The sequence below is a fragment of the Stenella coeruleoalba genome (assembly GCF_951394435.1).
Source record: "Stenella coeruleoalba genome assembly, chromosome: 15".
NCBI classification, from domain to species: domain Eukaryota; kingdom Metazoa; phylum Chordata; class Mammalia; order Artiodactyla; family Delphinidae; genus Stenella; species Stenella coeruleoalba.
Window position 1 is genome coordinate 24138366 of NC_137161.1, and position 24707 is coordinate 24163072.

The following is a 24707-nucleotide window of genomic DNA, read 5'->3' on the forward strand; positions in this document are numbered from 1 at the left end:
TCTTTTATATACCAATTCTTTATCAATTTTAAATAGCTATTTTTTTCTGTCATTCCTATTATAGATTTTTTTAATTCCATTTTCTGCTGCAGATAATGCTCAAATAGGATTTTCCTTTCAAACCACAAAGGCAGTATAGGCTTATTGAACAAGTTGGGTCTCATCTGAGGTGCACAAAGAGAAAGCCAACCATCCCCTCCTCTCCAGTTCACATCCTCCAACATATCCAACTAGCCTAATGTGATTCTTCCATGTTTTTCTCTATGCTCTTAGAAACACAAATATACATACTGATTCATATTCTGTCTTATTTTGTAAGATTTTCATGATGCCATATGCATTATACTACAACTTCTGTTTTTTACTTTATAGGGTATCATACGTTTTCTTCCATATCATTAAACAGATATCTAATTCATTTTTTTGTGCTGCATAATACTCCATTTATGTAGATTTATCTCAATGGGCATTCAGGTTGTTTCCAATTTTTTTTCCCATCACAAACAGTAGACATTTTTATACATATATCTTTAAGAAGTGAAGCTTTTACTTCTGTAGGATAAATTCCCAAGTATGGGTTATTTCAATATTATGAACTGCCAGGTTATTTTCCATAAAGGTGGTTGCAGTTCTTATTCCCACTGGCCCTGGATAACAGGTATCTTTTTAGTTTTTGCCTATCAGCTGGGTGAAAAGTGTTTTCTTATTTTAATGTTCGTTTCCCTGACCATTAATAAATTGCGTACATTCATTGTCCAATTTGCATTCCCTATTCTGCAAATCATCTTTGCCAATCCTTTAACTTATTTTTCTCTTGGGTTGTTAATTTTTTACTTTTTAATCAGTTTGGGGATACTTTTGTGTATTTCGGGTATTAACCCCTTTTTTGTCACATTGTGCAAGTATATTATCCCAGCCTTTCATTTGGCTTTTGACTTTGTGGTTTCTTTGACATATAGACTATTTTAAATATCTAATCATGTCTGTCAGTCTTTTTCTTTATGATTTCTAGTTTCCTGTCTTGCTCACCACCATTCCACTGAAGTTAATAATTCTTCTAAATTTTTTTCTATATTTTTGTTTTGTTAATTTTTTTTTTTTTTTTTTGCGGTACGCGGGCCTCTCACTGTTGCGGCCCCTCCTGTTGCAGAGCACAGGCTCTGGATGCGCAGGGTCAGCGGCCATGGCTCACGGGCCCAGCCGCTCCGTGGCATGTGGGATCTTCCCAGACCCGGGACACGAAACCGTGTCCCCTGCATCGGCAGGCGGACTCTCAACCACTGTGCCACCAGGGAAGCCCTATTTTGTTAATTTTTAACCTTAATTTTGTTTTTCTTGTTTTTGCAACTGGGGCAGAAATTTATTTCTTTGTTTTTTAATATAAATGAACCTGTTTATTATGCCATTGAATTTCTTCTCCTGATCAAAAAATTATCTCTTCTTCATTATTTACGGATAAGATTATTTTAAGAAATCTCTCTTGAATTTTGAAAAAATGTTTTTCTGGTTGTTCCAAGTCAGTTTGGATGCTCTACCTATGTTTGAAAATAATAGTGTATTCATCTAATAACAGTTCTGTCTGCAGGTTTGCCAAGTGTATTCTGGGTCATCAATAATGATGAAATGGTAGCTACAGGCTAGCTGTAGCTGAAAGCTGATCTGAGGACTCCAGTATTTGATTTTAAAAGAAAGTGACAATTGTAAGAGCATAAAGCAAAAAAAAAAAAAGGCCTGACAAAACTGTGAATGCACCTGACTCTCTGTATCCGTGGGTTCCTCATCTGCATATTCAACCAACCAGGGATTGAAAACATTCCCCCCCAAAAATTCCAGAAAGTTCCAAAGAGCAAAACTTGAATTTGTCAAGTTTTTGGAAACTATTTACATTGTATTTACAACTATTTACATATCATTTACATTGTGTTAGGTATTATAGGTAATCTAGAGATGACTTACAGTATATGGGTAGGATGTGCTGTTATATGCAAATACTACAGCATTTTATATAAGGGACTTGAGCATCTGCAGATTTTAGTTTTGCGGGGCGGTCCTGGAATCAATACCCCATGGATACCGAGGGATGACTCTGTGTTAAAACAGTGGAGAAGAAGAAACACTGGCAGACTCTTAGAATGATGGCCTAAGGACTTTTGTAATTTAGAGCCCAGATTTCATGATTTAAGTTTCTTGTTAGAAACTTAATAGAGAAAAAAAAGCCATTGTTCTCTCAAGTTGTCTTCAACACTTTCTTCAGGCAAGGCAACATTCATTATCATTATATAACCTGCTTTTCTAGTGCTTTTAAAATGAAGTATTTCTTTTGTAAAGAAGTGTCATACATAAAATGAAAGACTTCCCTACAACTAAGAAGCTTTGGACAAATTGTTTACTCGGGCCTTAATTTTTTTGTCTGTTCCATGCAGGTATTGGACTGGATGATTACCAAGGGACCTCTAATGGTGCTCGGTCTCATCAAGTTATATTTAGGGAATTTTTAAAAAATTACTTCCTAGATTGTAGGATTTGGTCAGCTTTTCAATGTCATTTGTATATTACAGCATGGGTTAAAAGACTGGAATTCCCTTTTTTTTTTTTTTGCCACTCTGTGCAGCATGCAGGATCTTAGTTCCCCAACCAGGGATCGAACCTGTGACACCTGCATTGGGAGTGCGGAGTCTTAGCCATTGGACTGCCAGGGAAGTCCCCCTGCATTGTTTTTCGACTGAAGCTTTATTATGAATGAAAGAAAGTGATGGTTCACAACTAGAACATGACATATAAAGTAGTTTTTCTTTACATTTTACTTTATCCATTTACTGTGGTATCTAACAAGATGGGAAAACTCTCATTGAACCTCTGACTTAATCTGTTAGTTTATATTGTACTCAATTAAAATTATTAACTACAGTTGACCCTTGAACAACATGGTCTGACTGTGCCAATTCACTTATACGCAGATTTTTTTTTTTCAATAAATACATAGTACAGTACATCCACAGTTGGTCGAATCCATGGATATAAAACCACAGGTATGGAGGGCTGGCTGTAAACTTATACTCAAATTTTTGAATGCTTCTGGGGTCAGAGCCCCTAACTCCTACGTTGTTCAAAGCTCAACTGTAGGGCTTCCCTGGTGGCACAGTGGTTGAGAGTCCACCTGCCGATGCAGGGGACACGCGTTCGCGTCCCGGTCCGGGAAGATCCCACATGCAGCGGAGCAGCTGGGCCCGTGAGCCATGGCCGCTGGGCCTGCGCATCCGGAGCCTGTGCTCCGCATCGGGAGAGGCCACAACAATGAGAGGCCCGTGTACCGCAAAAAAAAAAAAAAAGGTCAACTGTATATATCTGTGTTAGCATGAGTAGTTTTAGGGATTTCAAATTTTGCATTTCACAGATTTATTTTTTGTTTCTTATACTAAAATGTCAGGATTGAAATGAAGATTTAATGTTAATATTCCCTAATCTCTTAAATTGTCTATTATCCCTACCAAGAGCAAACCAGGGTTGTTACAGTAGTGAAATGCCAGTCTCCTTGACAGGCATTTTGTTGATCTTTTCAGGGCACTAAGTTTCTATGATTTGGCTGGAGGTTTGCATAAATTTTCCGTTGGGAACCCTGGACTTGGGAACAGGAAGCATGTAAGAGTTTTATAAGAATCTTATAAGAGGGTGTAGGGAGGATGGAATTGGATCTTAAATTAAGTTGTGTCATAGCAAATTGTCTTTCACAGTTCACATTTAACTGTTTATTAATATACTTTAAAAAATGCCTTATCCTGAAACATTTAAGGTTATGTGGTTAAAAGGCCAACTTAATTTTTTTTTTTTTTTTTTGCGGTACGCGTGCCTCTCATTGTTGTGGCCTCTCCCGTTGCGGAGCACAGGCTCCGGACACGCAGGCTCAGCAGCCATGGCCCACGGGCCCAGCCACTCCGCGGCATGTGGGATCCTCCCGGACCGGGGCACGAACCCGTGTCCCCTGCATTGGCAGGCGAACTCCCTACCACTGTGCCACCAGGGAAGCCCCAGCTTAATTTTTAAAATACTATAAGTGTAATATCCAGACCTAGGCATTCATGAAAATATTATTTAAATTATCCTTTCCACAATTTTTTTGTTTCTTATATAGTAACTTCAGGAGCAGGAAACTGTTTAGCAGAGTGCCTGGTACATAGTAGGTGGTTGGTAAACGGAGGTTGAACAAATGCATCCATTGCAAGTATTCAAATTACAGTAGATTAGAAATTAAGAAAAAAGAAATTATGAGGAACTTTTTTTTTAAGGAATTTTATTGATTGATGGATGGATTGATTGATTTTATTTGGTTGTGCCAGGTCTATTTGGTTGTGCCAGGTCTTAGTTGCAGCAGGTAGCCTCCTTAGTTGTGGCATGCATGTGAGATCTAGTTCCCTGACCAAGGATTGAACCCGGGCCCCCTGCATTGGAGCACACAGTCTTAACCACTGTGCCACCAGGGAAGTCCCTGTGAGGGACTTATTTTTTTTTTATATAAATTTATTTATTTTATTTTATTTATTTTTGGCTGCGTTGGGTCTTTGTTGCTACGCGCAGGCTTTCTCTAGTTGTGGTGAGCGGAGGCTACTATTCGTTGCGCTGCACGGGCTTCTCATTGCAGTGGTTTCTCTTGTTGCAGAGCACAGGCTCTAGGCACACAGGCTTCAGTAGTTGTGGCCCGCAGGCTCAGTAGTAGTGGTGCACGGGCTTAGTTGCTCCGTGGCATGTGGGATCTTCCTGGACCAGGGCTTGAACCCGTGTCCCCTCCATTGGCAGGCGGATTCTTAACCACTGTGCCACCAGGGAAGCCCCCTGTGAGGGACTTCTTTACACATATATTTTCTATTTAAAAAATAGCTTGTGCTCTGCAAGTCTGAAATGATTTCAAAATATAAAGTTAAACTCATGCAAAAAAGTCTTATGGTGGTGGTGGAAAAGTATCAAGGGTATTGTTATTAGCCATATTTGAGAGGGAGACATCTTGCACCTAGACAACAAATCTAGGAGATTTGTATTTGACACAAGCTGAAGAATATGCTTGTGTTTATGAATCAGATGCCAGAGGAATTCTAGGATTCTTATTTTACAAAGCTACTTAAAACATTTGAGTAGAGATATTATTTGTTAATGTGAAAGCATATAGAAAATAATTATATTTCCTGATAAACAGTCTTTGAGTTTTCTTAAATCTAGAAGGAACCTGTGATTCTCTTTAGCGCTAGCTTAGTGATCCATCCTCTCATTTTATAATTTAGGTGTCTTAGGCACAGAGATTGTACCCTGCTCCAAATCATACAACTTTATGAGAAGGTCACAACTAGAACTTGGGGCACACTCATCCTGCCATGCTCAGCCTGGCTCTTTTTCCTTTCTGTCAACCTGTGTTTCATTATTATAAATAATGCTAGTCTGTTCTCAAGATTTATTCAGTTAATTTTACTACTAATCATTTGACATTTGTATTGAAGCATAAAAAATGGATACTGCAGTTAGGAAATCATTGGATGAGCATTAGACTTTATTTAATTTCCTTATATGGGTGGTGCAACAGCTGCGATGGTGCACAGTTGTGAACCCAGGACATCTGTGTTTCCCATTTATTTGTTTACTTGTTTGTTTTTTGCAGTAGTTGCATGTAATAAAATTTTTTTTCAGAGAATAAGGAGAGTAAATGTTAAATTTAAAAGTTTAATATTATTAGCATATTTACAGTTTTACAACAGAAAGAGTAGGAAAATGACAAGAAGGACTAAGTCTGTAGCTAACGACATATGTGACCTAGGGCAAATCATGTAACTAGGGCAAATCATGTAAAAGAGGTTTACTAACCTCTGTGGGACTGTTTTCTGCTACCTTCTTAATTAGAATTCTTCAGGGGTTCTGCCCAGGACAAATGTATCTGTTTTTTGATATTTGTTACTTGAAGTATAACACACATAATGCGAAGTGCACAAATCATAAGGATAATGAATTATAAAAAGAACATACTTGTATGACCACTGCTGTTGTATTTTGAAAAAGCTTCCTTGGTGATTATGATAAGCTTTCCTTTAAAAGAAATCACTGGACTTGAGGCTGTAGATAATCTCATGTCTTTCACAACTCTTTCTAGAGTGAAATTAACAGAAACAGTGATAGAAGGAATTTGGCCAGTCACAAAAATTTGCTTTGAATAGGTTTATTGGGATTATATATTAAGTCTTCTGATGTTTTTCTTCTTCCTCTTTGCCCTTTTTCCTTTCTGTCTAGGTCCTGGATGGAATGGAGAGGGGTCCTACTCAACTTCTGACTATCTTTTCTGAGAGTGGTCAGAGAGTTCTTAAACAGGTCTGTTGATTCTGTAGTACACAAATGCAAGTTCGAGTTATAAAAGATTTGGATTCAGCCTAAACAAAGAATTGAATTAGGAAGTAGACTTTTTTTAAAAAAAGAAGCCATTTTGATCTCAGTGTCCACAGGGTATTTTACTTCGGCAAGCTGCATTTGGCATGTGGATTGGACCCAAAGTGACTGAATTAAATAAGATCTGCTTAATATAAAAGCAGTTGTTATATCTTTATCAGTTATGCTGAATATATATAATATGGCAGAATTCTTTATTGGTTCCATGGAAAGTACCAGGAAAAGATGAAAAGGTGAATATCTCAGTTGTCTGTGATTCTGGTGGGTGATGGAGGCATGGATAAATCCAAGAAGGAAAATAATTATATGGCCCTCTTTCTAATGTTCTCAGAATTCATAACATTGGGGTAAAACAAAGCTACCTTTACCTTGCATATCTCTGGTTAAGGGAAGGGCAAGTATATATGGGTTTTGTTTGTTTGTTTTCTTTTCTTTTACCCTTGTCTGCATCACCATGAATGAACTTTATCATTATTCAGACCGATAAAAACTCAAGCTTAGTGATTTCCCAAACTTGTCTTTACATTGGAATCACCTTTGGAGCTTTGCAAAGTACTAATGTCTTTGTTCCCCCTCCCTACCACCACCCCCCACCCTAGATTGTGGGGGTATGGCCTGGGAATTTTTAGAAGATCCCAAGGTGATTCTAAAGTGCTGCCAAGTTTGGGAATCACCGTTTTAGCTAGTTAAAGCAGATCTGGCCACTACGCACCTTGTGAATTTTTTTGCGTAAATATTTGGATAAATATATAAATAAGGGATAAATACTTTGTTTTAGAATCCTGTACTTTAAACCTAAATTTTTACTAGAATGAAAGCTCTGTAAAAGCAGGTACCATGTCTATATTTTTTTCACCATTATATCTTTAGCATTTAGAACAATAACTAACATGTGCTATATGCTTAAATATTTGTTGAATGAGTGGATGAGCCTATTAATCTCTAGTGAGCTGAGAGTATGCTTTTACCTAATACTCGAGTGGTCTGAGGTATAGAGTGGGGTGGTGGTGGTAGTGAAGAGCCCAGCCTCTATGACTAATTGACTGGGCTCCAGTCACAGCTCTGTCACTTACTAGCTGTAAAACCTTAAACAAGTTACTTCTCTAATACCTCAGTGTCCTCATTTGTACAAGGGGGGTAATAGAATCTATTACATGGGGTTTTGGGGGGAACTAATTGAGTTAATAATACAAAGTGCTTAGAACAGTGCCTTGCACATAATAGTGTTCTGTAACTTTTAGCTACTGTAGAATTCAAGACACTCCAGATTCTCGGTAGTTTGAATAATTTAAATATAGAGTGTTGTATGGGGGCTAAGGTAGAATAATGGAATCAGCTGCATTAGATGTAGTTAAAGAAGACTTGACAAAGAAGGTTATTATTATTTTTTTTTTTTTGGTCACCTTAATGAGGTATAATTTACATACAGTAAACTGCACCATTTAAAAGTGAAACATGTTTCAGTGAATTTTGACAGATGTTCTTATTAGTTTACAGTATTTATTATGAAACACCTGTCACAACCAAGATACAGAAAATTTCCATCTTCCTAAGAAATTCCTTATATTCCCTGCAGTCTGTCCCTCCTAGCCCCTCCACCTATATATTGCTTTGCATTTTCCAGAACTTTATGTAAATGCATTGATACATTATGTTCTGTTATGAGTCTAGCTTCTTTCACTCAGCAGAATGATTTTTTTTTAATGAAAATGACTAACATTTATTGAGCATTTAATACATGCCAGTTATGGCTCTAAATTTCTTTTTTCTTTTTTTATTATAGCTGGTGTTTATTGAGCTTTTATAGTGGGCCAACATTAGTCTAAACATTTTATTTTATTTTATTTTTCAACAGAATGATTTTGATATTTATCCATGTTGTTGCATGTGTCAGTGGTTCATTCCTTTTGAATGAGTAGTGTTTTGTTGTATGGGTATACCATGCTTGTTTATCTGTTCACCTGTGATAGACAGTTGAGTTGTTTCCAGTATTTGATGATTGTGAATAAAGCTACTGTAAGCATTTTTGTGCAAATCATTGTATAGATATATTTTCACTTATTCTGGAGTAAATCCCTAACAGTTGTACTGCTAGGTTGTATGGTGTATCTTACTTGTTAAGAAACTGCCAAATAATTTAAAAAGAAGTGAATGTTCAGCAGGATTTCCAGGGAGGGTGCATTAGTTATCTATTGTTGCATAACAAATTACCACAGATTTAGCAGCTTAAAACAACACACATTTATTAGGGCACAGTTTCCATGGGTCAGGAATCTGGCTTAGGTGGGCCCTCTGTTTCAGGGTCTCTTACAGGCAGCAGTCAAGGTGTCAGCCAGGACTGGAGTCTCATCTCAGTGATTGACTGAAGACGGATTTCCTCTAAGCTTACTTGGTTGTTGGCAGAATTAACTTCCTCAAGGGATGTTGGATTTAAGGCCTTGGTTTCTCACTAGCTACTGGTTGTCAGTTTCTTGCCTTGTAGCCTCTCCAACATGGCAAGCTGAGAAGGCAGTAGAGCCTCCTAGGGAGATGAAAGTCTCATTCTTTTATAACCTAATCATGGACGTGCTGTCCCATCACTTTTGCTGTATTTTTTTGGTTAGAAGTAAGTCACTAGGCCATCCCTCAGGGGGAAGAGGGGGCAGGGGAGATTACACGAGGGCATGAATACCAGGAGGCTGGGATAATTGGTGGCCATATTAGAAGTCTGTCTACCACAGAAGACATGGCTTAGTGCCAGGCTGGGACTAAATGGGACATTAAAAAGAGTGGTGGTGGTGAGGAGTAGTTTGTGAAATTTTCTTTACCTTCCCTGTATCAAACTATATCTCTTTCTTCCTTCTGTCTTTCACATCAGCTTCTTTTCCCCTTCAAGAGCAGATACATAACACAAAGATCATTCTCACAAAGATTTTAATCTTGAGTGGGTTTTGTGTGTATGTGTGCGTGCCTGTGTGTGTGTGTGTGTGTTTAAAGATTCAATTAAGGCCTCTCCCTGTATCATTTAGTGTTTATATACATGTGTATTTTTTAAAAAAACATTTTGTCGTGGAAATTGAGACAGATATGAAAGGAGAATACTATCATGAACCCCCATGTACCTTTCACCCAGCTTCCACAATTTATTTTTTACTAATCTTATATCTAAAATTTACATACAGTAAGATGCACTAATTTTATGTGTACAGTTTTCATTGGAACAGATGTATATATCCCCACAATCAAGATATAGACCATTTTCACTCCAAAGGTACCTCATCCCTGTGCAATCAGTCCCCACCCCAGTCTCAGGCAAGCACCCATCTGATGTCTGTTACTGTAGGTTGGTTTTGCCTGTTCTAGAATATCATAGAAATATTCTTTTGATCACCATGAAGTTTTTGAGATTCATTCATGTTGTTGCCTGTATCAGCAGTTCAGAGTTCTTCAGACTTGGCACTGTGGACATTTTGGACAGGATAATTCTTTGTCTTGGAGATTGTCCTGTGCATTGTGGGTTATTTAGCAGTATTCCTGACCGTTGTCCACTAGAAGCCATTAGCACTCCCCTCCCCATTTCTAAGAATCAGAAATGTCTCCAGACATTGCCAGATGTCCAATAGGGGACCAAATCCCCTCCCTACACTGGTTGAGAATCCTTTCAGTAGTTGATCCTGTTTATTATTTGGCAGTATTCTATTGTAGGGATATACTTCAGTTTATCCATTTGCTAACTGATAGACATTTGATTTGTTTCGTTTACTTTCAGTTGAGGCTATTGTAGATAAAGTTGCTATTAATTTTCATAGGCAAGTCTTTGTGTAGACATGTTTTCATGTATTTGGGGTAAATACCTAAGAGTGAGATTGCTGGGTCTTCTGATAAGAAACTTTATAACTTTAAACTGCCAAATTGTTTGTACCTTTTTACATTCCCACCATATGAGAGTTTCAGTTGCTCTGCATCTTTGTCAACATTTGATATTATCATTCTTTTTAATTTCAGCCATTATAGCAGGTGTAGCTTTAATTTGCATTCTCCTGATGATCAATGATGTTGAACATCTTTTCGTGTGCTTATTGTAATGTATCTGTTCAAATCTTCTGCCCATTTTTTATTGGGTTGTTTGTCTTATTATTGAGTTTCCTTTGTCTTTTTCCCAACATGTGTACCAACATTAAGAAAATTGAAATAATGAATCAGTTTTATATACTTCTTATATTTAAAATGTGAACACTTCCCATGATGTTAAGTATTCCTGAAAACATGAATTTTAATGGAGAAGCAGTATTTGAGTACATTTAAATTGATTAACCACTTCTGCTGTAGAGCCTTGAGCTAGCTTCCAGTTTTTCACTATTATTAATATTTTGATAAACACCTTCAAATATAAATCTTTAACCACATCTCTCATTATTTATTGAGTTAGATTCCTAGAGGTTAGGATTAGTTATGATGTTAAGGAGAATGAACATGTAAAAGCAAAATATGAATGTTAATCTATTTCATTGTACCTTTGCCACATTTGAGTATTTCATTTTAAAAATATTTGCCATTTGATGTTGGAAGAAAGGCATATTTCATCTGCTTTTTTTTGATTACTTATGAAATGAAAAACTTTTCATATAGTTATTGATGATTTTTATTTCTAATTTTATAAATTTTCCATTTGGGGGGCCAATTTTTCTGTTGGGATGTTAATGTTTTCCTTAATTTTTAAGAGGACTTTAATGTTAAGTTTATTAACCTTTTGTTATTTACAAATATAATTCCCAACTTGTATTTTGCCTTTTTACTCTTGTGTACTTTGTCCTGCAAAATTTTAAAAATAATAATGAAATTATATGATAAAATCTATATTTTGCTTTAGCTCTTCAGTCCGTGAAATGATAAATATACTATATATGAATATATAACCAGCCTGTGATTGTAGTTTTATGATTTTATTTTTTATATTTAACTTAAGCTTTTTTTTTTTTGGCCACACCACGCGGCATGTGGGATCATAGTTCCCGGACCAGGGATCAAACCCACGTCCCCTGCAGTGGAAGCACAGAGTCTTAACCAGTGGCCTGCCAGAGAAGTCCCTGCATTTAACTTTTTAGTCAGAATTTTTTAGTATACATTGTTGATAAGGTCTGAATGTTTGTGTTCCCCCCAAATTCATATTTCAAAGTCATAATGCCCAATATGATGGTATTAGAAGGTGGGCCTCTTGGGAGGTGCTTAGGTCATGAGGGTGGAGCCCTCATGCAGTCATGAATGGGATTAACGCTCTTATAAGAGAGATCACGCAGAGCTCCCTAGCCCCTTCCACCACATGAGGACACTGCAAGAAGTTGGCAGATTGTAACCCAACCACGCTGGCGCAGTGATCTTGGACCTCTCAGCTTCCAGAACTATGAGAAGTAAATTTCTGTTGTTTATAAGCCATCCAGTTTATGGAATTTTGTTATAGCAGCTCGGACAGACTAGGACAATTATGAAGTGAGGAGAATTTTTTTTTTTTTTGGTTGCATCGTGGCAGCATGTGGAACTTCCCCAGCCAGGGATCGAACCTGTGCCCCCTGCAGTGGAAGCACGGAGTCTTAACCACTGGATCACGAGGGAAGTCCTGAAGTGAGAACTTATAAAATTTTTTCCAAATACTCAACCAGTTTGTCCCAACTACAAAACAAAGTCATCTCCTGTAAAGAAATATGACACAACATCCATTAATGAACAATCAGAAGAGAACTAAATAAAAAGAAAAGTCACCTACAGCAACCCACAAAACGGAAGACAATATTTGTAAATCATATATCTGAAAAGGAATTTATATCTAAAATTTATCAAGAACTCTTAAAATTCAGTAATAAAAAGACAAACATCCTAATTTAGAAATTGGCAAAGGATTTGAATAGATATTTCCCCAAAGAAATCATGCCAGTGGCCAGTAAACATGAAAATATGCTCAACACCTTTAGCCATCAGGGAAATGCAAATCAAAACCACAATGAGATACAATTTCACACCCACTAGGATGGCTATAATCAGAAGGATAACAAATGTTGGTGAGGATGTGGAGAAATTGGAACCCTTGTATACTGCTGATGGGAATGGAAAATGGTGTAACTCCTTTGGAAAACAGTCTGGCAATTCCTCGAAAGGTTAAGTATAGAGATAACATATAACCCAGCAATTTCACTTCTAGGTATATATATACACGCAAGAGAAATGAAAACATATCTCCACCAAAACTTGTACACAAATATTCATAGCAGCATTATTCATAATAGTGAATGGTGGAAACAACCCAAATGTCTATTAACTGATGAATGAATGAATGAATGAATGAATGAATATGGTATTTCCATACAAAGGGATATTATTTGGTAATTTAAAAAATGAAGTACTGTTACTTGCTACAACACCTTGGAGAAATGAAGCTAAGTGAAAGAAGCCAGTCACAAAAGGCCACTTATTTTATGGTTCTTATTGTATGAGGTATCTAGAATAGACCAGTGTTCCTTGACCTAGTCTAAAACTCTATCGTTTAATGGAGAGGGGAGGGGTAACCCATTAAATTAATGACAGAGCATTTTAGCAAAATTGTTCGTAGTACTCGAAGATGATGGTGACTGATAATAGTTCATCTTTATTTTGTACCTTACCTTCCTTTTGAATAATCATTTTTAAAAAATAACGTTTGGTGCTAATCATTTGTAACAGTTATTTAGACTTAGCCCTATGTTTAACTGATTTCATTTCTTGCTTCCTATTCTCAAGGTCTTTGTTTTTGGTTAATTATTATTCAGATAATATTTTTGTGAAAAGTACATGATTGATATACATCTGAAAGTATCATTATATTGATTTCACACTGAATGACAACTTGGTGGGGGAGGGAGCAGGATTATTAGGTCACATTATTTTTTCCACTATTAATTCTTTAATATTTTGCCATTATCTTGTGGTCTTGCGAAGCAAAAATCTGTGGCCAGACCGAATTTTGGTCCTCTATGTATGACTTGTTTTTTCCTTCTTGAGTGATTTGGGGCATTTTCTTTATCCTTGAAATCTGAAAATTTCACTAGAACAAATCCAGTTGTCACTATCTTTTTAGTAATTTTGCCTGGTCTTTTGTAAGCTCTTTAGAGCTGGAGATGCAGAAGATTCTCTGACTCAGGGAAGCTTACATTTCCTTTTTAAAAAATCTTTAATTATTATTTCTGTCCATTTGTTTCAGGGATAACAAATTATTTGAAGTTTATTTCTCTCTTCTCTCCTTGTCAATCCTCTCATACTTTTCATTACTTTGTCCTTTCCTTCTCCATTCTGGAAGAATTTCTCAAATTTGTTGTCTCCACATTTCTAATTAAGTATTCTGCTCTTTACTTTTTCTAGTAAAGATTTGAATTCTGTTACAGAATATTTGTAGTTTTTACCTTTCTTTTCCCCCTGTCTTATTTCTGCCTGCATCTCAACTAGTTCTTTTCATTTCTGCCTGTGAACTTTGAACTCTTATTTCAGTGTGTTTTATCAAATTTGTTGAGAGTAACATAGTTGATTTCTAAAATTTAACCTGTTGCTCCTTATATATTCATTTTCTGAATTACAGATGCAGAGTTTCTCTTCTTTTATGTTACAGAATGTTTTTCTATCTCTTCCCTCAATTATTCTTCCTTGAATAAGGAGAGGGGTATACAGGTCTAGTATGTGCCAAATAGGGTAGACAGTTTCCTTCATTGGCTATTTGGTAGCTGTAGGAATTCTCCTATCGGATGTTAAACTAAAGGACTAACGGATGCACATAGTTTCTGAATACTTTCTAGTGTCCAGCAGTCATTTATGTGTTTCCTGCTGGATTGAGTAGGGGAAAGCCCGTCCTCTGACGTGGTAATTTGACTTTGGAAAAGAGGGTTTGTTTTTTGATCATTTGAAGCCTAGGCTGCAAATAACTGTGATTTCCAGAATGTAATGCTCCCAGGGCTTTTGCTCTCTCAGCCCTTCCTGCAATTGCTTTCAAATCTCAGGGTGTATGTACTACTTTGTATGTTATAGAATCTGAAGTAGAGAAGGAAGGCTGTGGGCATGTAATAGCCCTGACCATACTAAGTGAGTCTCTCACAGTAGGGTGATGTGACTTACCACTGCCATTGCTGCCTCTGGAGAAAGCTGTTTTGGAGCAGGTAGTTGGAGGAGGTTAGTTAAAAATCTGTTACCTTCCTGCTGGCTCTACTCTATCTAAAGCCCCATTCCTGCCTGCTGTTTGGCAGAAAAGTCATATATGAGTCCAACAGTTCTTTGAGCAGCAGTCTTAGTTTCCAGTGCTGTTGATAACTTTGACTCTTAGTGTTTCCTTAAATATATCAATGAAAAATTAGGGTGGAGGTGATGATAGAGATGAACCAGGCATTGTTATAGCCTCCATTTTAGCTCCCAGCTTGATGTTAACTTTTTGAAAGAAGGAAGATGAGAGAAGAGTGTGGAGAATAGCTTCTAATGGAAGAAGGAAGAGTTAAAGATCTTATACCAGTTGAGTTCCAGTTTCTCAGGGAAATATGGTAACATTGAAATCAAAGAGCCAAGGTTTAAGATAGTCTTGGTTAGTCTTTGTTTTAAAGTCTATTTTGTTTGATACAAGTATTGCTACCCCAGCTTTCTTTTTGTTTCCATTTGCAAGGAATACCTTATTTCATCCCCTCATGTTCAGTCTGTGTGTGTCTTTAGATTGTGAGTCTCTTGTAGGTAGTATGTATACGGGTGTTGTTTTTGTATCTATTCAACCACTCTTTGTCTTTTGAGCATTTAGTCCATTTACATTTAATCATTAATAGTTTGTACTTACCGCCATTTTGTTAATTGTTTTCTGGTTGTTTCTGTAGTTCTTTTTAGTTCCTTCTTTATTTTGCTCTCTTCCCTTGTGATTTGATGACTATCTTTAGTGTTATGTTTGGATTCCTTTCTATTTTGTATGTGTATATTATAGATTTTTGTTTTATGGTTACCATGAGGTTCATATACAGCTATATATGTGCGTGTGCATTATTTTAAGTTTAAACACATTCTAACAACCCTGCACTTTTACTCCCCCCCCAACCACGTTTAATGTTTTGGCATCATATTTTACCTCTTTTTGTTTTGTGTATCCCTTAACTACTTATTGTGGATAGAGATGATTTTACTACTATTACCTTTTAACCTTCATACTAGCTTTATAAGTGGTTGATCTATCTTTACTGTTGTTTTCCTTTATAAATGAGGGGGTTTTGTTGTTGTTTTGTTTTTTTGCCACGCCACACAGCTTGTGGGATCTTATTAGTTTGCTGACCAGGGATCGAACCCATGCATTCTGCAGTGGAGGCGTGGAGTCCTAACCACTGGATCGTCAGGGAATTCCCCATAATTTTGATAGTTCTAGTTGTGGTCTTTTCTTTTCCTTTTAGAGAAGTCCTTTTAACATTTCTTGTAAAGCCAGTTTACTGGTGCTAAACTTTTAGCCTTTGCTTATCTGCAAAGCTGTTTATCTCTCCTTCAAATCTGAATGATAGCCTTGCTGGGTAGACTATTCTTGGTTGTAGGGTTTTTTTCCTTTCATCACTTTGATTATATCGTGCCACTTGCTTCTGTCCTGTATAGTTTCTGCTGAAAAGTCAGCTCATGGTCCTATGAGGGTTCCTTTGTATGTAACTAATTGATTTTTCTCTTGCTGCTTTTTTTTCTTTTTTTGGCCATGCAGTGTGGCTTGTGAAATCTCAGTTCCCCAACCAGGAATTGAACCCTGGCCACGGCAGTGAAAGATCCAAATCCTAACCACTAGACGACCAGGGAACTCCCGACTCTTGCTGCTTTTAAGATTCTCTCTTTATCTTTAATTTTTGACGTTTTAATTATAATTTGTCTTGGTGTGGACCTCTTTGGGTTCATCTTGTTTGGGACTCTCTGTACTTCCTAGATGTGGATGTCTGTGCCCTTTCCCAGGTTAGGGAAGTTTTCAACTATTATTTTTCAAATAAATTCTCTACCCCTTTCTGTCTTCTCCTTCTTGGGCCTCTAAACTGCAAATGTTAATATGCTTTAAGTTTTCCCAGAGGTCTCTCAAGCTAACCTCATTTTTCTAAATTCTTTTTTCTGTTCAGCTTGTATAATTTCCACTACTCTGACTTCCGGTTTGCTCATCCATTCCTCTGTATCATCTAATCTGCTGTTGATTATGACTGGTGTATTTTTTCAGTTATTGTGTCCTTCAGCTCTGTTTGGTTCTTCTTTATATTTTCTGACTCTGTTAAATTTCTCACTTTGTTAATTCATTCTCCCATGTTTGTTGAGTATCTTATGATAATTACCTTACACTCTTTGTCAGGTAGATTGCATATCTCCACTTGGTTTAGTTCTTCTTCTTTGGTTTTGTCTTGTTCCTTTGTTTGGAACATATTCGTCTATCTCCTTGTTTTGCCTAAACTTCTGTTTATTTCTATGTATTAGGTAGGTCAGTTACATTTGGGAGACATGGCCTTATGTAGGAGATGTCCTGTGGGGCTCAGCAGCATACTACCCTCTGGTCACTAGAGCTATATACTCTTGGGGTGCCCACTGTGTGGGCTGTGTGGGTCATTCTTTTGTGGCGGGGCCAAGTACTGTGGACATGCTGGTAGGCAGGGCTGGCTCCCAGCCTAGTTGGCTGCCAGGTCCTGCCTCATGGGGTGGCTGCCAACCCACTGGTGGTGGGGCTGGGTCCTGGTGCAACTGGCTACAGGGCCCTAGGGGTCTCTGGGCTGGTGTTGGCCCATGGGTGGGAGGGCCAGATCCCTAGGGGGCTGAGGCTGGTGTTGGCCCGCTGGTGGGTGGGGAAGACCCTGGCACTAATAGGCTAGAGGGAGTACTCCAAAATGGCTCTTGCCAGCACCAGTGTCCTCATGGTAAAACAAGCTCCCCCATATGGCTGCTGCCAATGTCTGTGTCCCCAGGTGGTGCCCCAGTTGATGCCTACTTCTCCAGGAGGCTGTCCAAGATTAGCAAGTGGTTCTGACTCAGGCTTCTTTCAAGTTACTGCCTCTGTGCTTGGAGAGCATGTGAGATTTGGCATGCACCCTTTAAGACCAGAGTCTCTGTTTCCTATAGCTTTCCAGTTCTTCTGTACATAAGCCCTGCTGGCCTTCAAAGCCAGGTATTCTGGGGGCTCATCTTCCCGGTGCAGAATCCCTGGGCTGGGGATCCTGATGTGGTTCTTTAACCCCCCGCTCCTGGGGGAGAACCTATGAAATTGTGATTATCTTGTCCTTTGTGGGTTGCCTACCTGGGGGTATGGGTTGTTTTTTTAATAGCTCTTTATTTATTTATAATTGCTTTATTTATCATTTTATTTATTTATAATTGCTTCACAATACTGTGTTAGTTTCTGTTGTACAACAAAGTGAATCAGCCATATGCATACACATGTCCCCATATCCCCTCCCACTTGAGCCTCGTTCCCATCCTCCCTATCCCACCCCTCTAGGTCATCGCAAAGCACCAAACCGATCTCCCTGTGCTATGCTTCTGCTTCCCACCAGCCAACTATTTTACATTTGGTAGTGTATATATGCTGATGCTACTCTCACTTCAGCCCAGCTTCGCCCTCCCACCCCATGTCATCAAGTCCATTTTCTATGTCTACCTCTTTATTCCTGCCCTGCAACTAGGTTCATCAGTACCATTTTTTTTTTTTAGATTCCATATATATGCGTTAGCATACAATATTTGTTTTTCTGACTTACTTCACTCTGTATGACAGACTCTAGATCCATCCACATCACTACAAACAACTCAATTTCGTTTCTTTTTATGGCTGAGTAATACTCCATTGTATATATGTGCTACATCTTTATCCATTCATCTGTCAGTGGACACTTAGGTTGCTTCCATGTCCTGTCTATTGTAAATAGTGCTGCAGTGAACATTGGGGTGCATGTCTCTTTTTGAATTATGGTTTTCTCAGGGTATATACTCAGTAGTGGGATTGCTGGGTCATATGGTAGTTCTATTTTTAGTTTTTTAAGGAACCTCCATACTGTTCTCCACAGTGGCTGTATCAATTTACATTCCCACCAACAGTGCAGGAGGGTTCCCTTTTCACCACATCCTTTCCAGCATTTATTGTTTATAGCTTTTTTGATAATGGCCATTCTGTATGGCATGAGGTGATACCTCATTGTAGTTTTTTTTTTTTTTCTCACAGTTTCAGTCCCTTTAATTAGGTGCTCTGAAGAGAGGGCAGAATGGCAGACAAGGGGTGGAGAAGGTGGTGCTTCTTAAGCCCCTTTCAGTAACCGGTCAGTCCTCATCCTCTGGCAGCTGGATCTTGCTGGGGTCGAAGCAGTTGGAGTCCATGATGGGTAGGCCATGGGCCTCTCGGTATTTTACAAGCCTCTCAGCTTCCCGGCGGGCCCACTCCTGCATCCTGTAATCAGGCAGATAAGCCACAAAGGTGCTGCCAAGGACCAAGATGATGGAGAAGCCAAAGAAGAAGACGACCCGCATGTTCCAGAGGTCCACAGCAGGGTCCCTGTCATAACCGTGGGAGTCTGGGTTCTTCTCGTAGAGGTTTTCGTCCTCGGCATCTGGGTCCTCCTGCCAGTGTAAAGTCGGTTCCGGCGGCCGCTTTCCCGCCACAGCGGACGGGGCGATCACAGCCCTGGAGGAGCTGGATTCCCAGCAAACACGGGCAGCCGGGAGCCCTCGCCTCGCCGCCACCGCCAAAAGGCGGCGGCCGCACGAACCTAACATCCCGGCCACCATGACAGATCGTTCTGCAGTTTATCGGGGGTGGGGGCGGAAATGTGACTGAGCAGCTGCAGCTGGTCCGAGCGTGAGAATTGTCGCTCCGCCCCTGCCGCAATAGGTCCCGAGTCGAGATTTTGTTTTCAAAATGGCGAGGCGTCCTCTTTCCCTCCCTCTGTCATGGCCTCACGGAAGACATCTTATCCTCTCGATCAGGCTATGGCCTCATTGTAGTTTTGATTTGCATTTCTTTAATAATTGGTGATGTTGAGCATCTTTTCTTGTGCCTCTTGGCCATCTGTATGTCTTCCTCGGTGAAATGTCTATTTAGGTCTTTCGCCCATTTTTTAACTGGATTGTTTGTTTTTTTGATATTGAGCTCCATGAGCTATTTGTATATTTTGGAGATTAATCCTTTGTTGCTTCATTTGCAAATATTTTCTCCCATTTGGAGGGTTGTCTTTTTGGCTTGTTTATGGTTTCCTTTGCTGTGCAAAAACTTACAAGTTCAATTAGGTCCATTTGTTTATTTTTGTTTTTATTTCCGTTATTCTAGGAGGTAGGTCAAAAAAGATCTTGCTGTGGTTTATGTCAGAGTGTTTTTCCTATGTTTTCCTCTAAAAGTTTTGCAGTGTCTGGTCTTACATTTAAGTCTTTAATCCATTTGGAGTTTATTTTTGTGTATGGTGTTAGGGAGTGTTCTAATTTCATTCTTTCACATGTAGCTGTCCAGTTTTCCCAGCACCACTTATTGAAGAGGCTGTCTTTTCTCCATTGTATATTCTTGCCTTCTTTGTCATAAATTAGGTTCCCATATGTGCGTGGGTTTATCTGTGGGCATTCTATCATGTACCGTTGATCTATATTTCTGTTTTTGTGACAGTACCATACTGTCTTGATTACTGTAGCTTTGTGGTGTAGTTTGAAGTCGGGGAGCCTGAGTCCTTCAACTCCGTTTTTCTTTCTCAAGACTGCTTTGGCTATTCGGAGTCTTTTGTGTTTCCATACGAATAGTAATATTTTTTGTTCTAATCCTGTGAAGAATGCCATTGGTAGTTTGATAGGGATTGCATTGAATCTGTAGATTGCTTTGGGTAGTATAGTCATTTTCACAATATTGATTCTTCTGATCCAAGAATATGGTATATTTCTCCGTCTGTTTATGTCATCTTTGATTTCTTTCATCAGTGTTTTATAGTTTTCTGAGTATAAATTTTTCTCCCCCTTAGGCAGGTTTATTTCTAGGCATTTTATTATTTTTGTTGCAGTGGTAAATGGGAGTGTTTCCTTAATTTCTCTTTCTGATTTTTTGTTGTTGGTGTATAGGAATGCCAGAGATTTCTGTGCATTAATTTTGTATCCTGCAACCTTACCAGATTCATTGATTAGTTCTAGTAGTTTTCTGGTGGCATCTTTAGGATTTTCTATGTATAGTATCATGTCATCTGCAAAGAGTGACAGCTTTACTTCTTCTTTTCCAATTTGTATTCCTTTTATTTCTTTTTCTTCTCTGACTGCCGTGGCTAGGACTTCCAAAACTATGTTGAATAAGAGTGGCGAGAGTGGACATCCTTGTCTTGTTCCTGATCCTAGTGGAAATGCTTTCAGTTTTTCAACATTGAGTATGATGCTTGCTGTGGGTTTGTCATATATGGCCTTTATTATGTTGAGGTAGGTTCCCTCTATGCCCCTTTTCTGGAGAGTTTTTATCATAAATGGGTGTTGAATTTTGTCAAAAGCTTTTTCTGCATCTATTGAGATGATCATATGGTTTTTATTCCTTAATTTGTTAATGTGGTGTATCACATTGATTGTTTTGCATATATTGAATCCTTGCATCCCTGGGATAAATCCCACTTGATCATGGTGTATGATCCTTTTGATGTGCTGTTGAATTCTGTTTGCTAGTATTTTGTTCAATTTTTGCATCTGTGTTCATCAGTGATATTGGTCTATAATTTTCTTTTTTTGTGATATTTTTTTCTGGTTTTGGTATCAGGGTGATGGTGGCTTCGTAGAATGAATTTGGGAGTGTTTCTCCCTCTGCAATTTTTTGGAAGAGTTTGAGATGGATGGGTGTTAGCTCTTCTCTAAATGTTTGACAGAATTCACCTGTGAAGCCATCTGGTCCTGGACTTTTGTTTGTTGGAAGATTTTTAATTATGGTTGCAATTTAATTATTTGTGATAGGTCTGTTTATTTTATTTTAAATTTATAATTTTGGTGCATTGTCACCAGAGTTTTTGGCTGTTCTATTGTTACATTTTGATTTATTGAGATTTTCTTTATGGCTTTTTTTTTTGGCTGTGTTGGGTCTTCCTTGTGGTGCACGGACTTTCTGTAGTTGCAGTGAGCAGGGGCTACTGTTCGCTGTGGTGCGTGGGCTTCTCATTGTTTTGGCTTCTCTTGTTGCAGAGCACAGGCTCTAGGGGCACGCGGGCTTAGTTGCTTTGTGGAATGTGGGATCCTCCCGGGCCAGGGATTGAACCCACGTCCCCTGCATTGGCAGGCAGATTCTTAACCACTGCGCCACCAAGGAAGCCTCTTTATGGCCTTTCTTAAAGGTTAATTTTTATTAATGTTCCTTTGGAGACTTAAAAACTGGTTTTTTCTTGAATTAAAAAATAGTTAAGAGATGGGTATTTCTCTAATAATTATTTATTAATACCTAGTACATATATCCATCTAAAATTTTGAGATTATAAAATCAATATTTGGCAATAATGTAAAACTATAGCAGTCCAATTAAAGGCATTGTAGACTGATACTTTCTTATTAAGAGGGAAATTTTTTCTGATGCATGCCAAAATTATGCAGTTTCCATGCATAATTTCTATGTGCACAATAAAGAATACTTTAGAACCTGAACTGAAAATTTAATGAAAAAAAATGTATAACTATTTTAGATAAAATAGGAAAAAACTAAAATCTATGGAATATCTTTATGGAGTTTAAATACAAAATTTGAAATTCTGTTAGAAGTAGGTTTTGTATTTAGTGTATGTACAAAATATTTTTATTTTGTCTCCAAGCATTTGCGAACAGTGTGCCATGATGTTAATTCATTTTAATTTGACAGATTTATTTATTTATTTTAGGCATATATATATATATATATATATACTTATATATTTTTTTAATTGAAGTATAGTTGATTTACTATGTTGTGTTAGTTTCACAGCACAGTGATTCATATATATATATATATATATATATATATATATATATATATATATTCATTCTGTTTCAGATTCTTTTCCCTTATAGGTTATTACAAAATACTGAGTACAGTTCCCTGTCTTTGTAGGTCTTTGTTGGTTATCTATTTTGCAATATATATAGCGGTGTGTATATGTTAATCCCAAACTCCTAATTTATCCCTCCTCTCCTTCCCCCTTTGGTAACCATAAGTTTGTTTTCTATGTCTATGAATCTCTTTCTGTTTTGTAAATAAGTTCATTTGTATCTTTTTTTTTTTTTCTTTGGATTCCACATGTAAGCAATATCATATGATATTGGTCTTTTCTCTGTCTGGCTTACTTCAGATAATCTCTAGGTCCATCCATGTAGCTGCAGGTGGCATTATTTCATTCTTTTTTATGGCTGAGTAGTATTCCACTGTGTGGGTATATGTGTATGTATGTAAATATACACACACACAGACACACCACATCTTCTTTGTCCATTCATCTGTTGATGCACATTTAGGTTGCTTCCATGTCTTGGCTATTGTAAATAGGGCTGCAGTGAATATTGGGGTGCATGTATCATTTCAAATTACAGTTTTGTCTGGATATATGCCCAGCAGTGGGATTGCAGATAACTCTAGTTTTAAGGAACCCATACTGTTCTCCATAGTGGCTGTACCAATTTACATTCCCACCAACAGTGTAGGAGGGTTCCCTTTTCTCCACACCCTCTCCAGCATTTATTTGTAGACTTTTTGATGATGGCCATTCTGACCAGAGTGAGGTGATACTGCATGGTAGTTCTGATTTGCATTTCTCTGATAATAAGTGATGTTGAACATCTTTTCATGTGCTTTTTGGCCATCTGTATGTCTTCTTTGGAGAAATGTCTATTTAGATCTTCTGCTTTTTTTTTAAAGAAAAAGATGTTTAATTTTAGATTGTCTACTTAACAATTCAAACTGAGAAGTTAAACAAAACAATAAAAACAAGATACAAACTCTATAAATATAAACCTAGATGGTTTTGAAAGGAAATATACCCAGATATCAGTAGTGATCATCTGAGTTTTGGGATTACAGTTGATTTTATTCTTTAAAAATATTCTGTATTTTTAAAGATCTCTATAAAAAATTATATATTCTTTTATAACTAGAAAAAAACCCAATAAATTGTATTTTATCAAACAATTTCTCATTGAGTAAGCTTTTTAATGTTGACTTCTACCTCAGTAAGTTTTAGGAAAACATGAAAAGACCTTTGGACCTTTGTTCTTTCAGCTCTCCGCTAGGTGTTTTCACAAACTATATCTCATTTAATCCTCACAGCACCCTCATGAGATTGTTACTTCCCATTTTACAGATGAAAAATATGAGGCTCAGAGAGGTTAAGCAATATATCTAAGGCCTTTCAGATAAGCAGTGATTCAGCTGCTCACTGGCTAGCTGGTAATTACAATCCAGAGCTATTGAACCTTGAAATTTATACACTGCTGAGTGTCACACTGCATACACTGCATACATTAAAATTTTGAATTTTGAAAGTGAAAATTATCAATCATGTTAATTAAAATAATCATTGCTATACTGAAGTCTATATGATTTGTGAATATTGTTTCCCAATATTCTTTTCACTTTCTTTTTTTTCACACACACGCTGTATTTTATTTTTACAAGAGATAAATAAACTGACACCAAGCATTGTAAATGGATGACCACAACAAAAGCAACAATGATTGCAATTACCAAACACAAAACACATTCATACTATGTCATAATATTGACGTTCAGTCCAGTAATCCTCCAGTGTAACAGCTCCTTTACTTTGCAGTGAAAATTGATTTGTATATTTTTTGTGTCTGAGTCCTTGTGGGATTTTTTTTTATTCAAACAGAAAGTCACAAAAATTATAATCATCCTCATCAGTTCACTCAGTCCCATGTAATTAATTTTTTTCATCTTGATCTTTTGTTAGCACTTTTATGAATTCATCAGTTTTCCATTAGAGTTCTGAAAATGCTTATTCATTCAGTTCAGCAGTATAGTCAGTTACCAGAAACCTGTACTTGTCAGAGTCTTTTGCATGAATTCCTTGAAGATGAAACCCCCTTTTTTTTTTTTTTTTTTTGCGGTACGTGGGCCTCTCACTGTTGCGGCCTCTCCCGTTGCGGAGCACAGGCTCCGGGCGCCGGGCAGGCTCAGCAGCCATGGCTCACGGGCCCAGCCGCTCCACGGCATGTGGGATCTTCCTGGACCGGGGCACGAACCCGTGTCCCCTGCATCAACAGGCAGACTCTCAACCACTGTACCACCAGGGAAGCCCTGAAACCCTTTTATAGGAACATTTTTGCAAAAGCATCAGAGTATACCCAGAACTGTCTGT

General features: G+C 37.8%; 2 protein-coding genes across 8 annotated transcripts in view; one reads left to right on the top strand and one right to left on the bottom strand.

The window, feature by feature from the left end:
* The window catches only part of NCOA6 (nuclear receptor coactivator 6), a 97538-nt gene that overhangs the window by 13645 nt on the left and 59186 nt on the right, over positions 1-24707 (top strand). The window contains exon 2 of one of the 7 annotated variants that reach the window (XM_079946512.1): positions 6265-6342. The exons of the other annotated variants lie outside the window; for them this stretch is intronic. The gene's annotated coding sequence lies outside the window, so the exon portion shown is untranslated. The remainder of the gene's footprint in view (positions 1-6264; positions 6343-24707) is intronic. 7 annotated transcript variants of the gene reach the window in all.
* Positions 18326-19155, bottom strand: LOC307197889 (NADH dehydrogenase [ubiquinone] 1 beta subcomplex subunit 11, mitochondrial-like; the record flags this gene model as incomplete). The annotated part of the gene is made up of 1 exon (XM_079944397.1): positions 18326-19155. The coding sequence occupies one exon, from the start codon at positions 19153-19155 to the stop codon at positions 18691-18693; it is 465 nt and encodes a 154-aa protein (XP_079800523.1). The 3' UTR covers positions 18326-18690.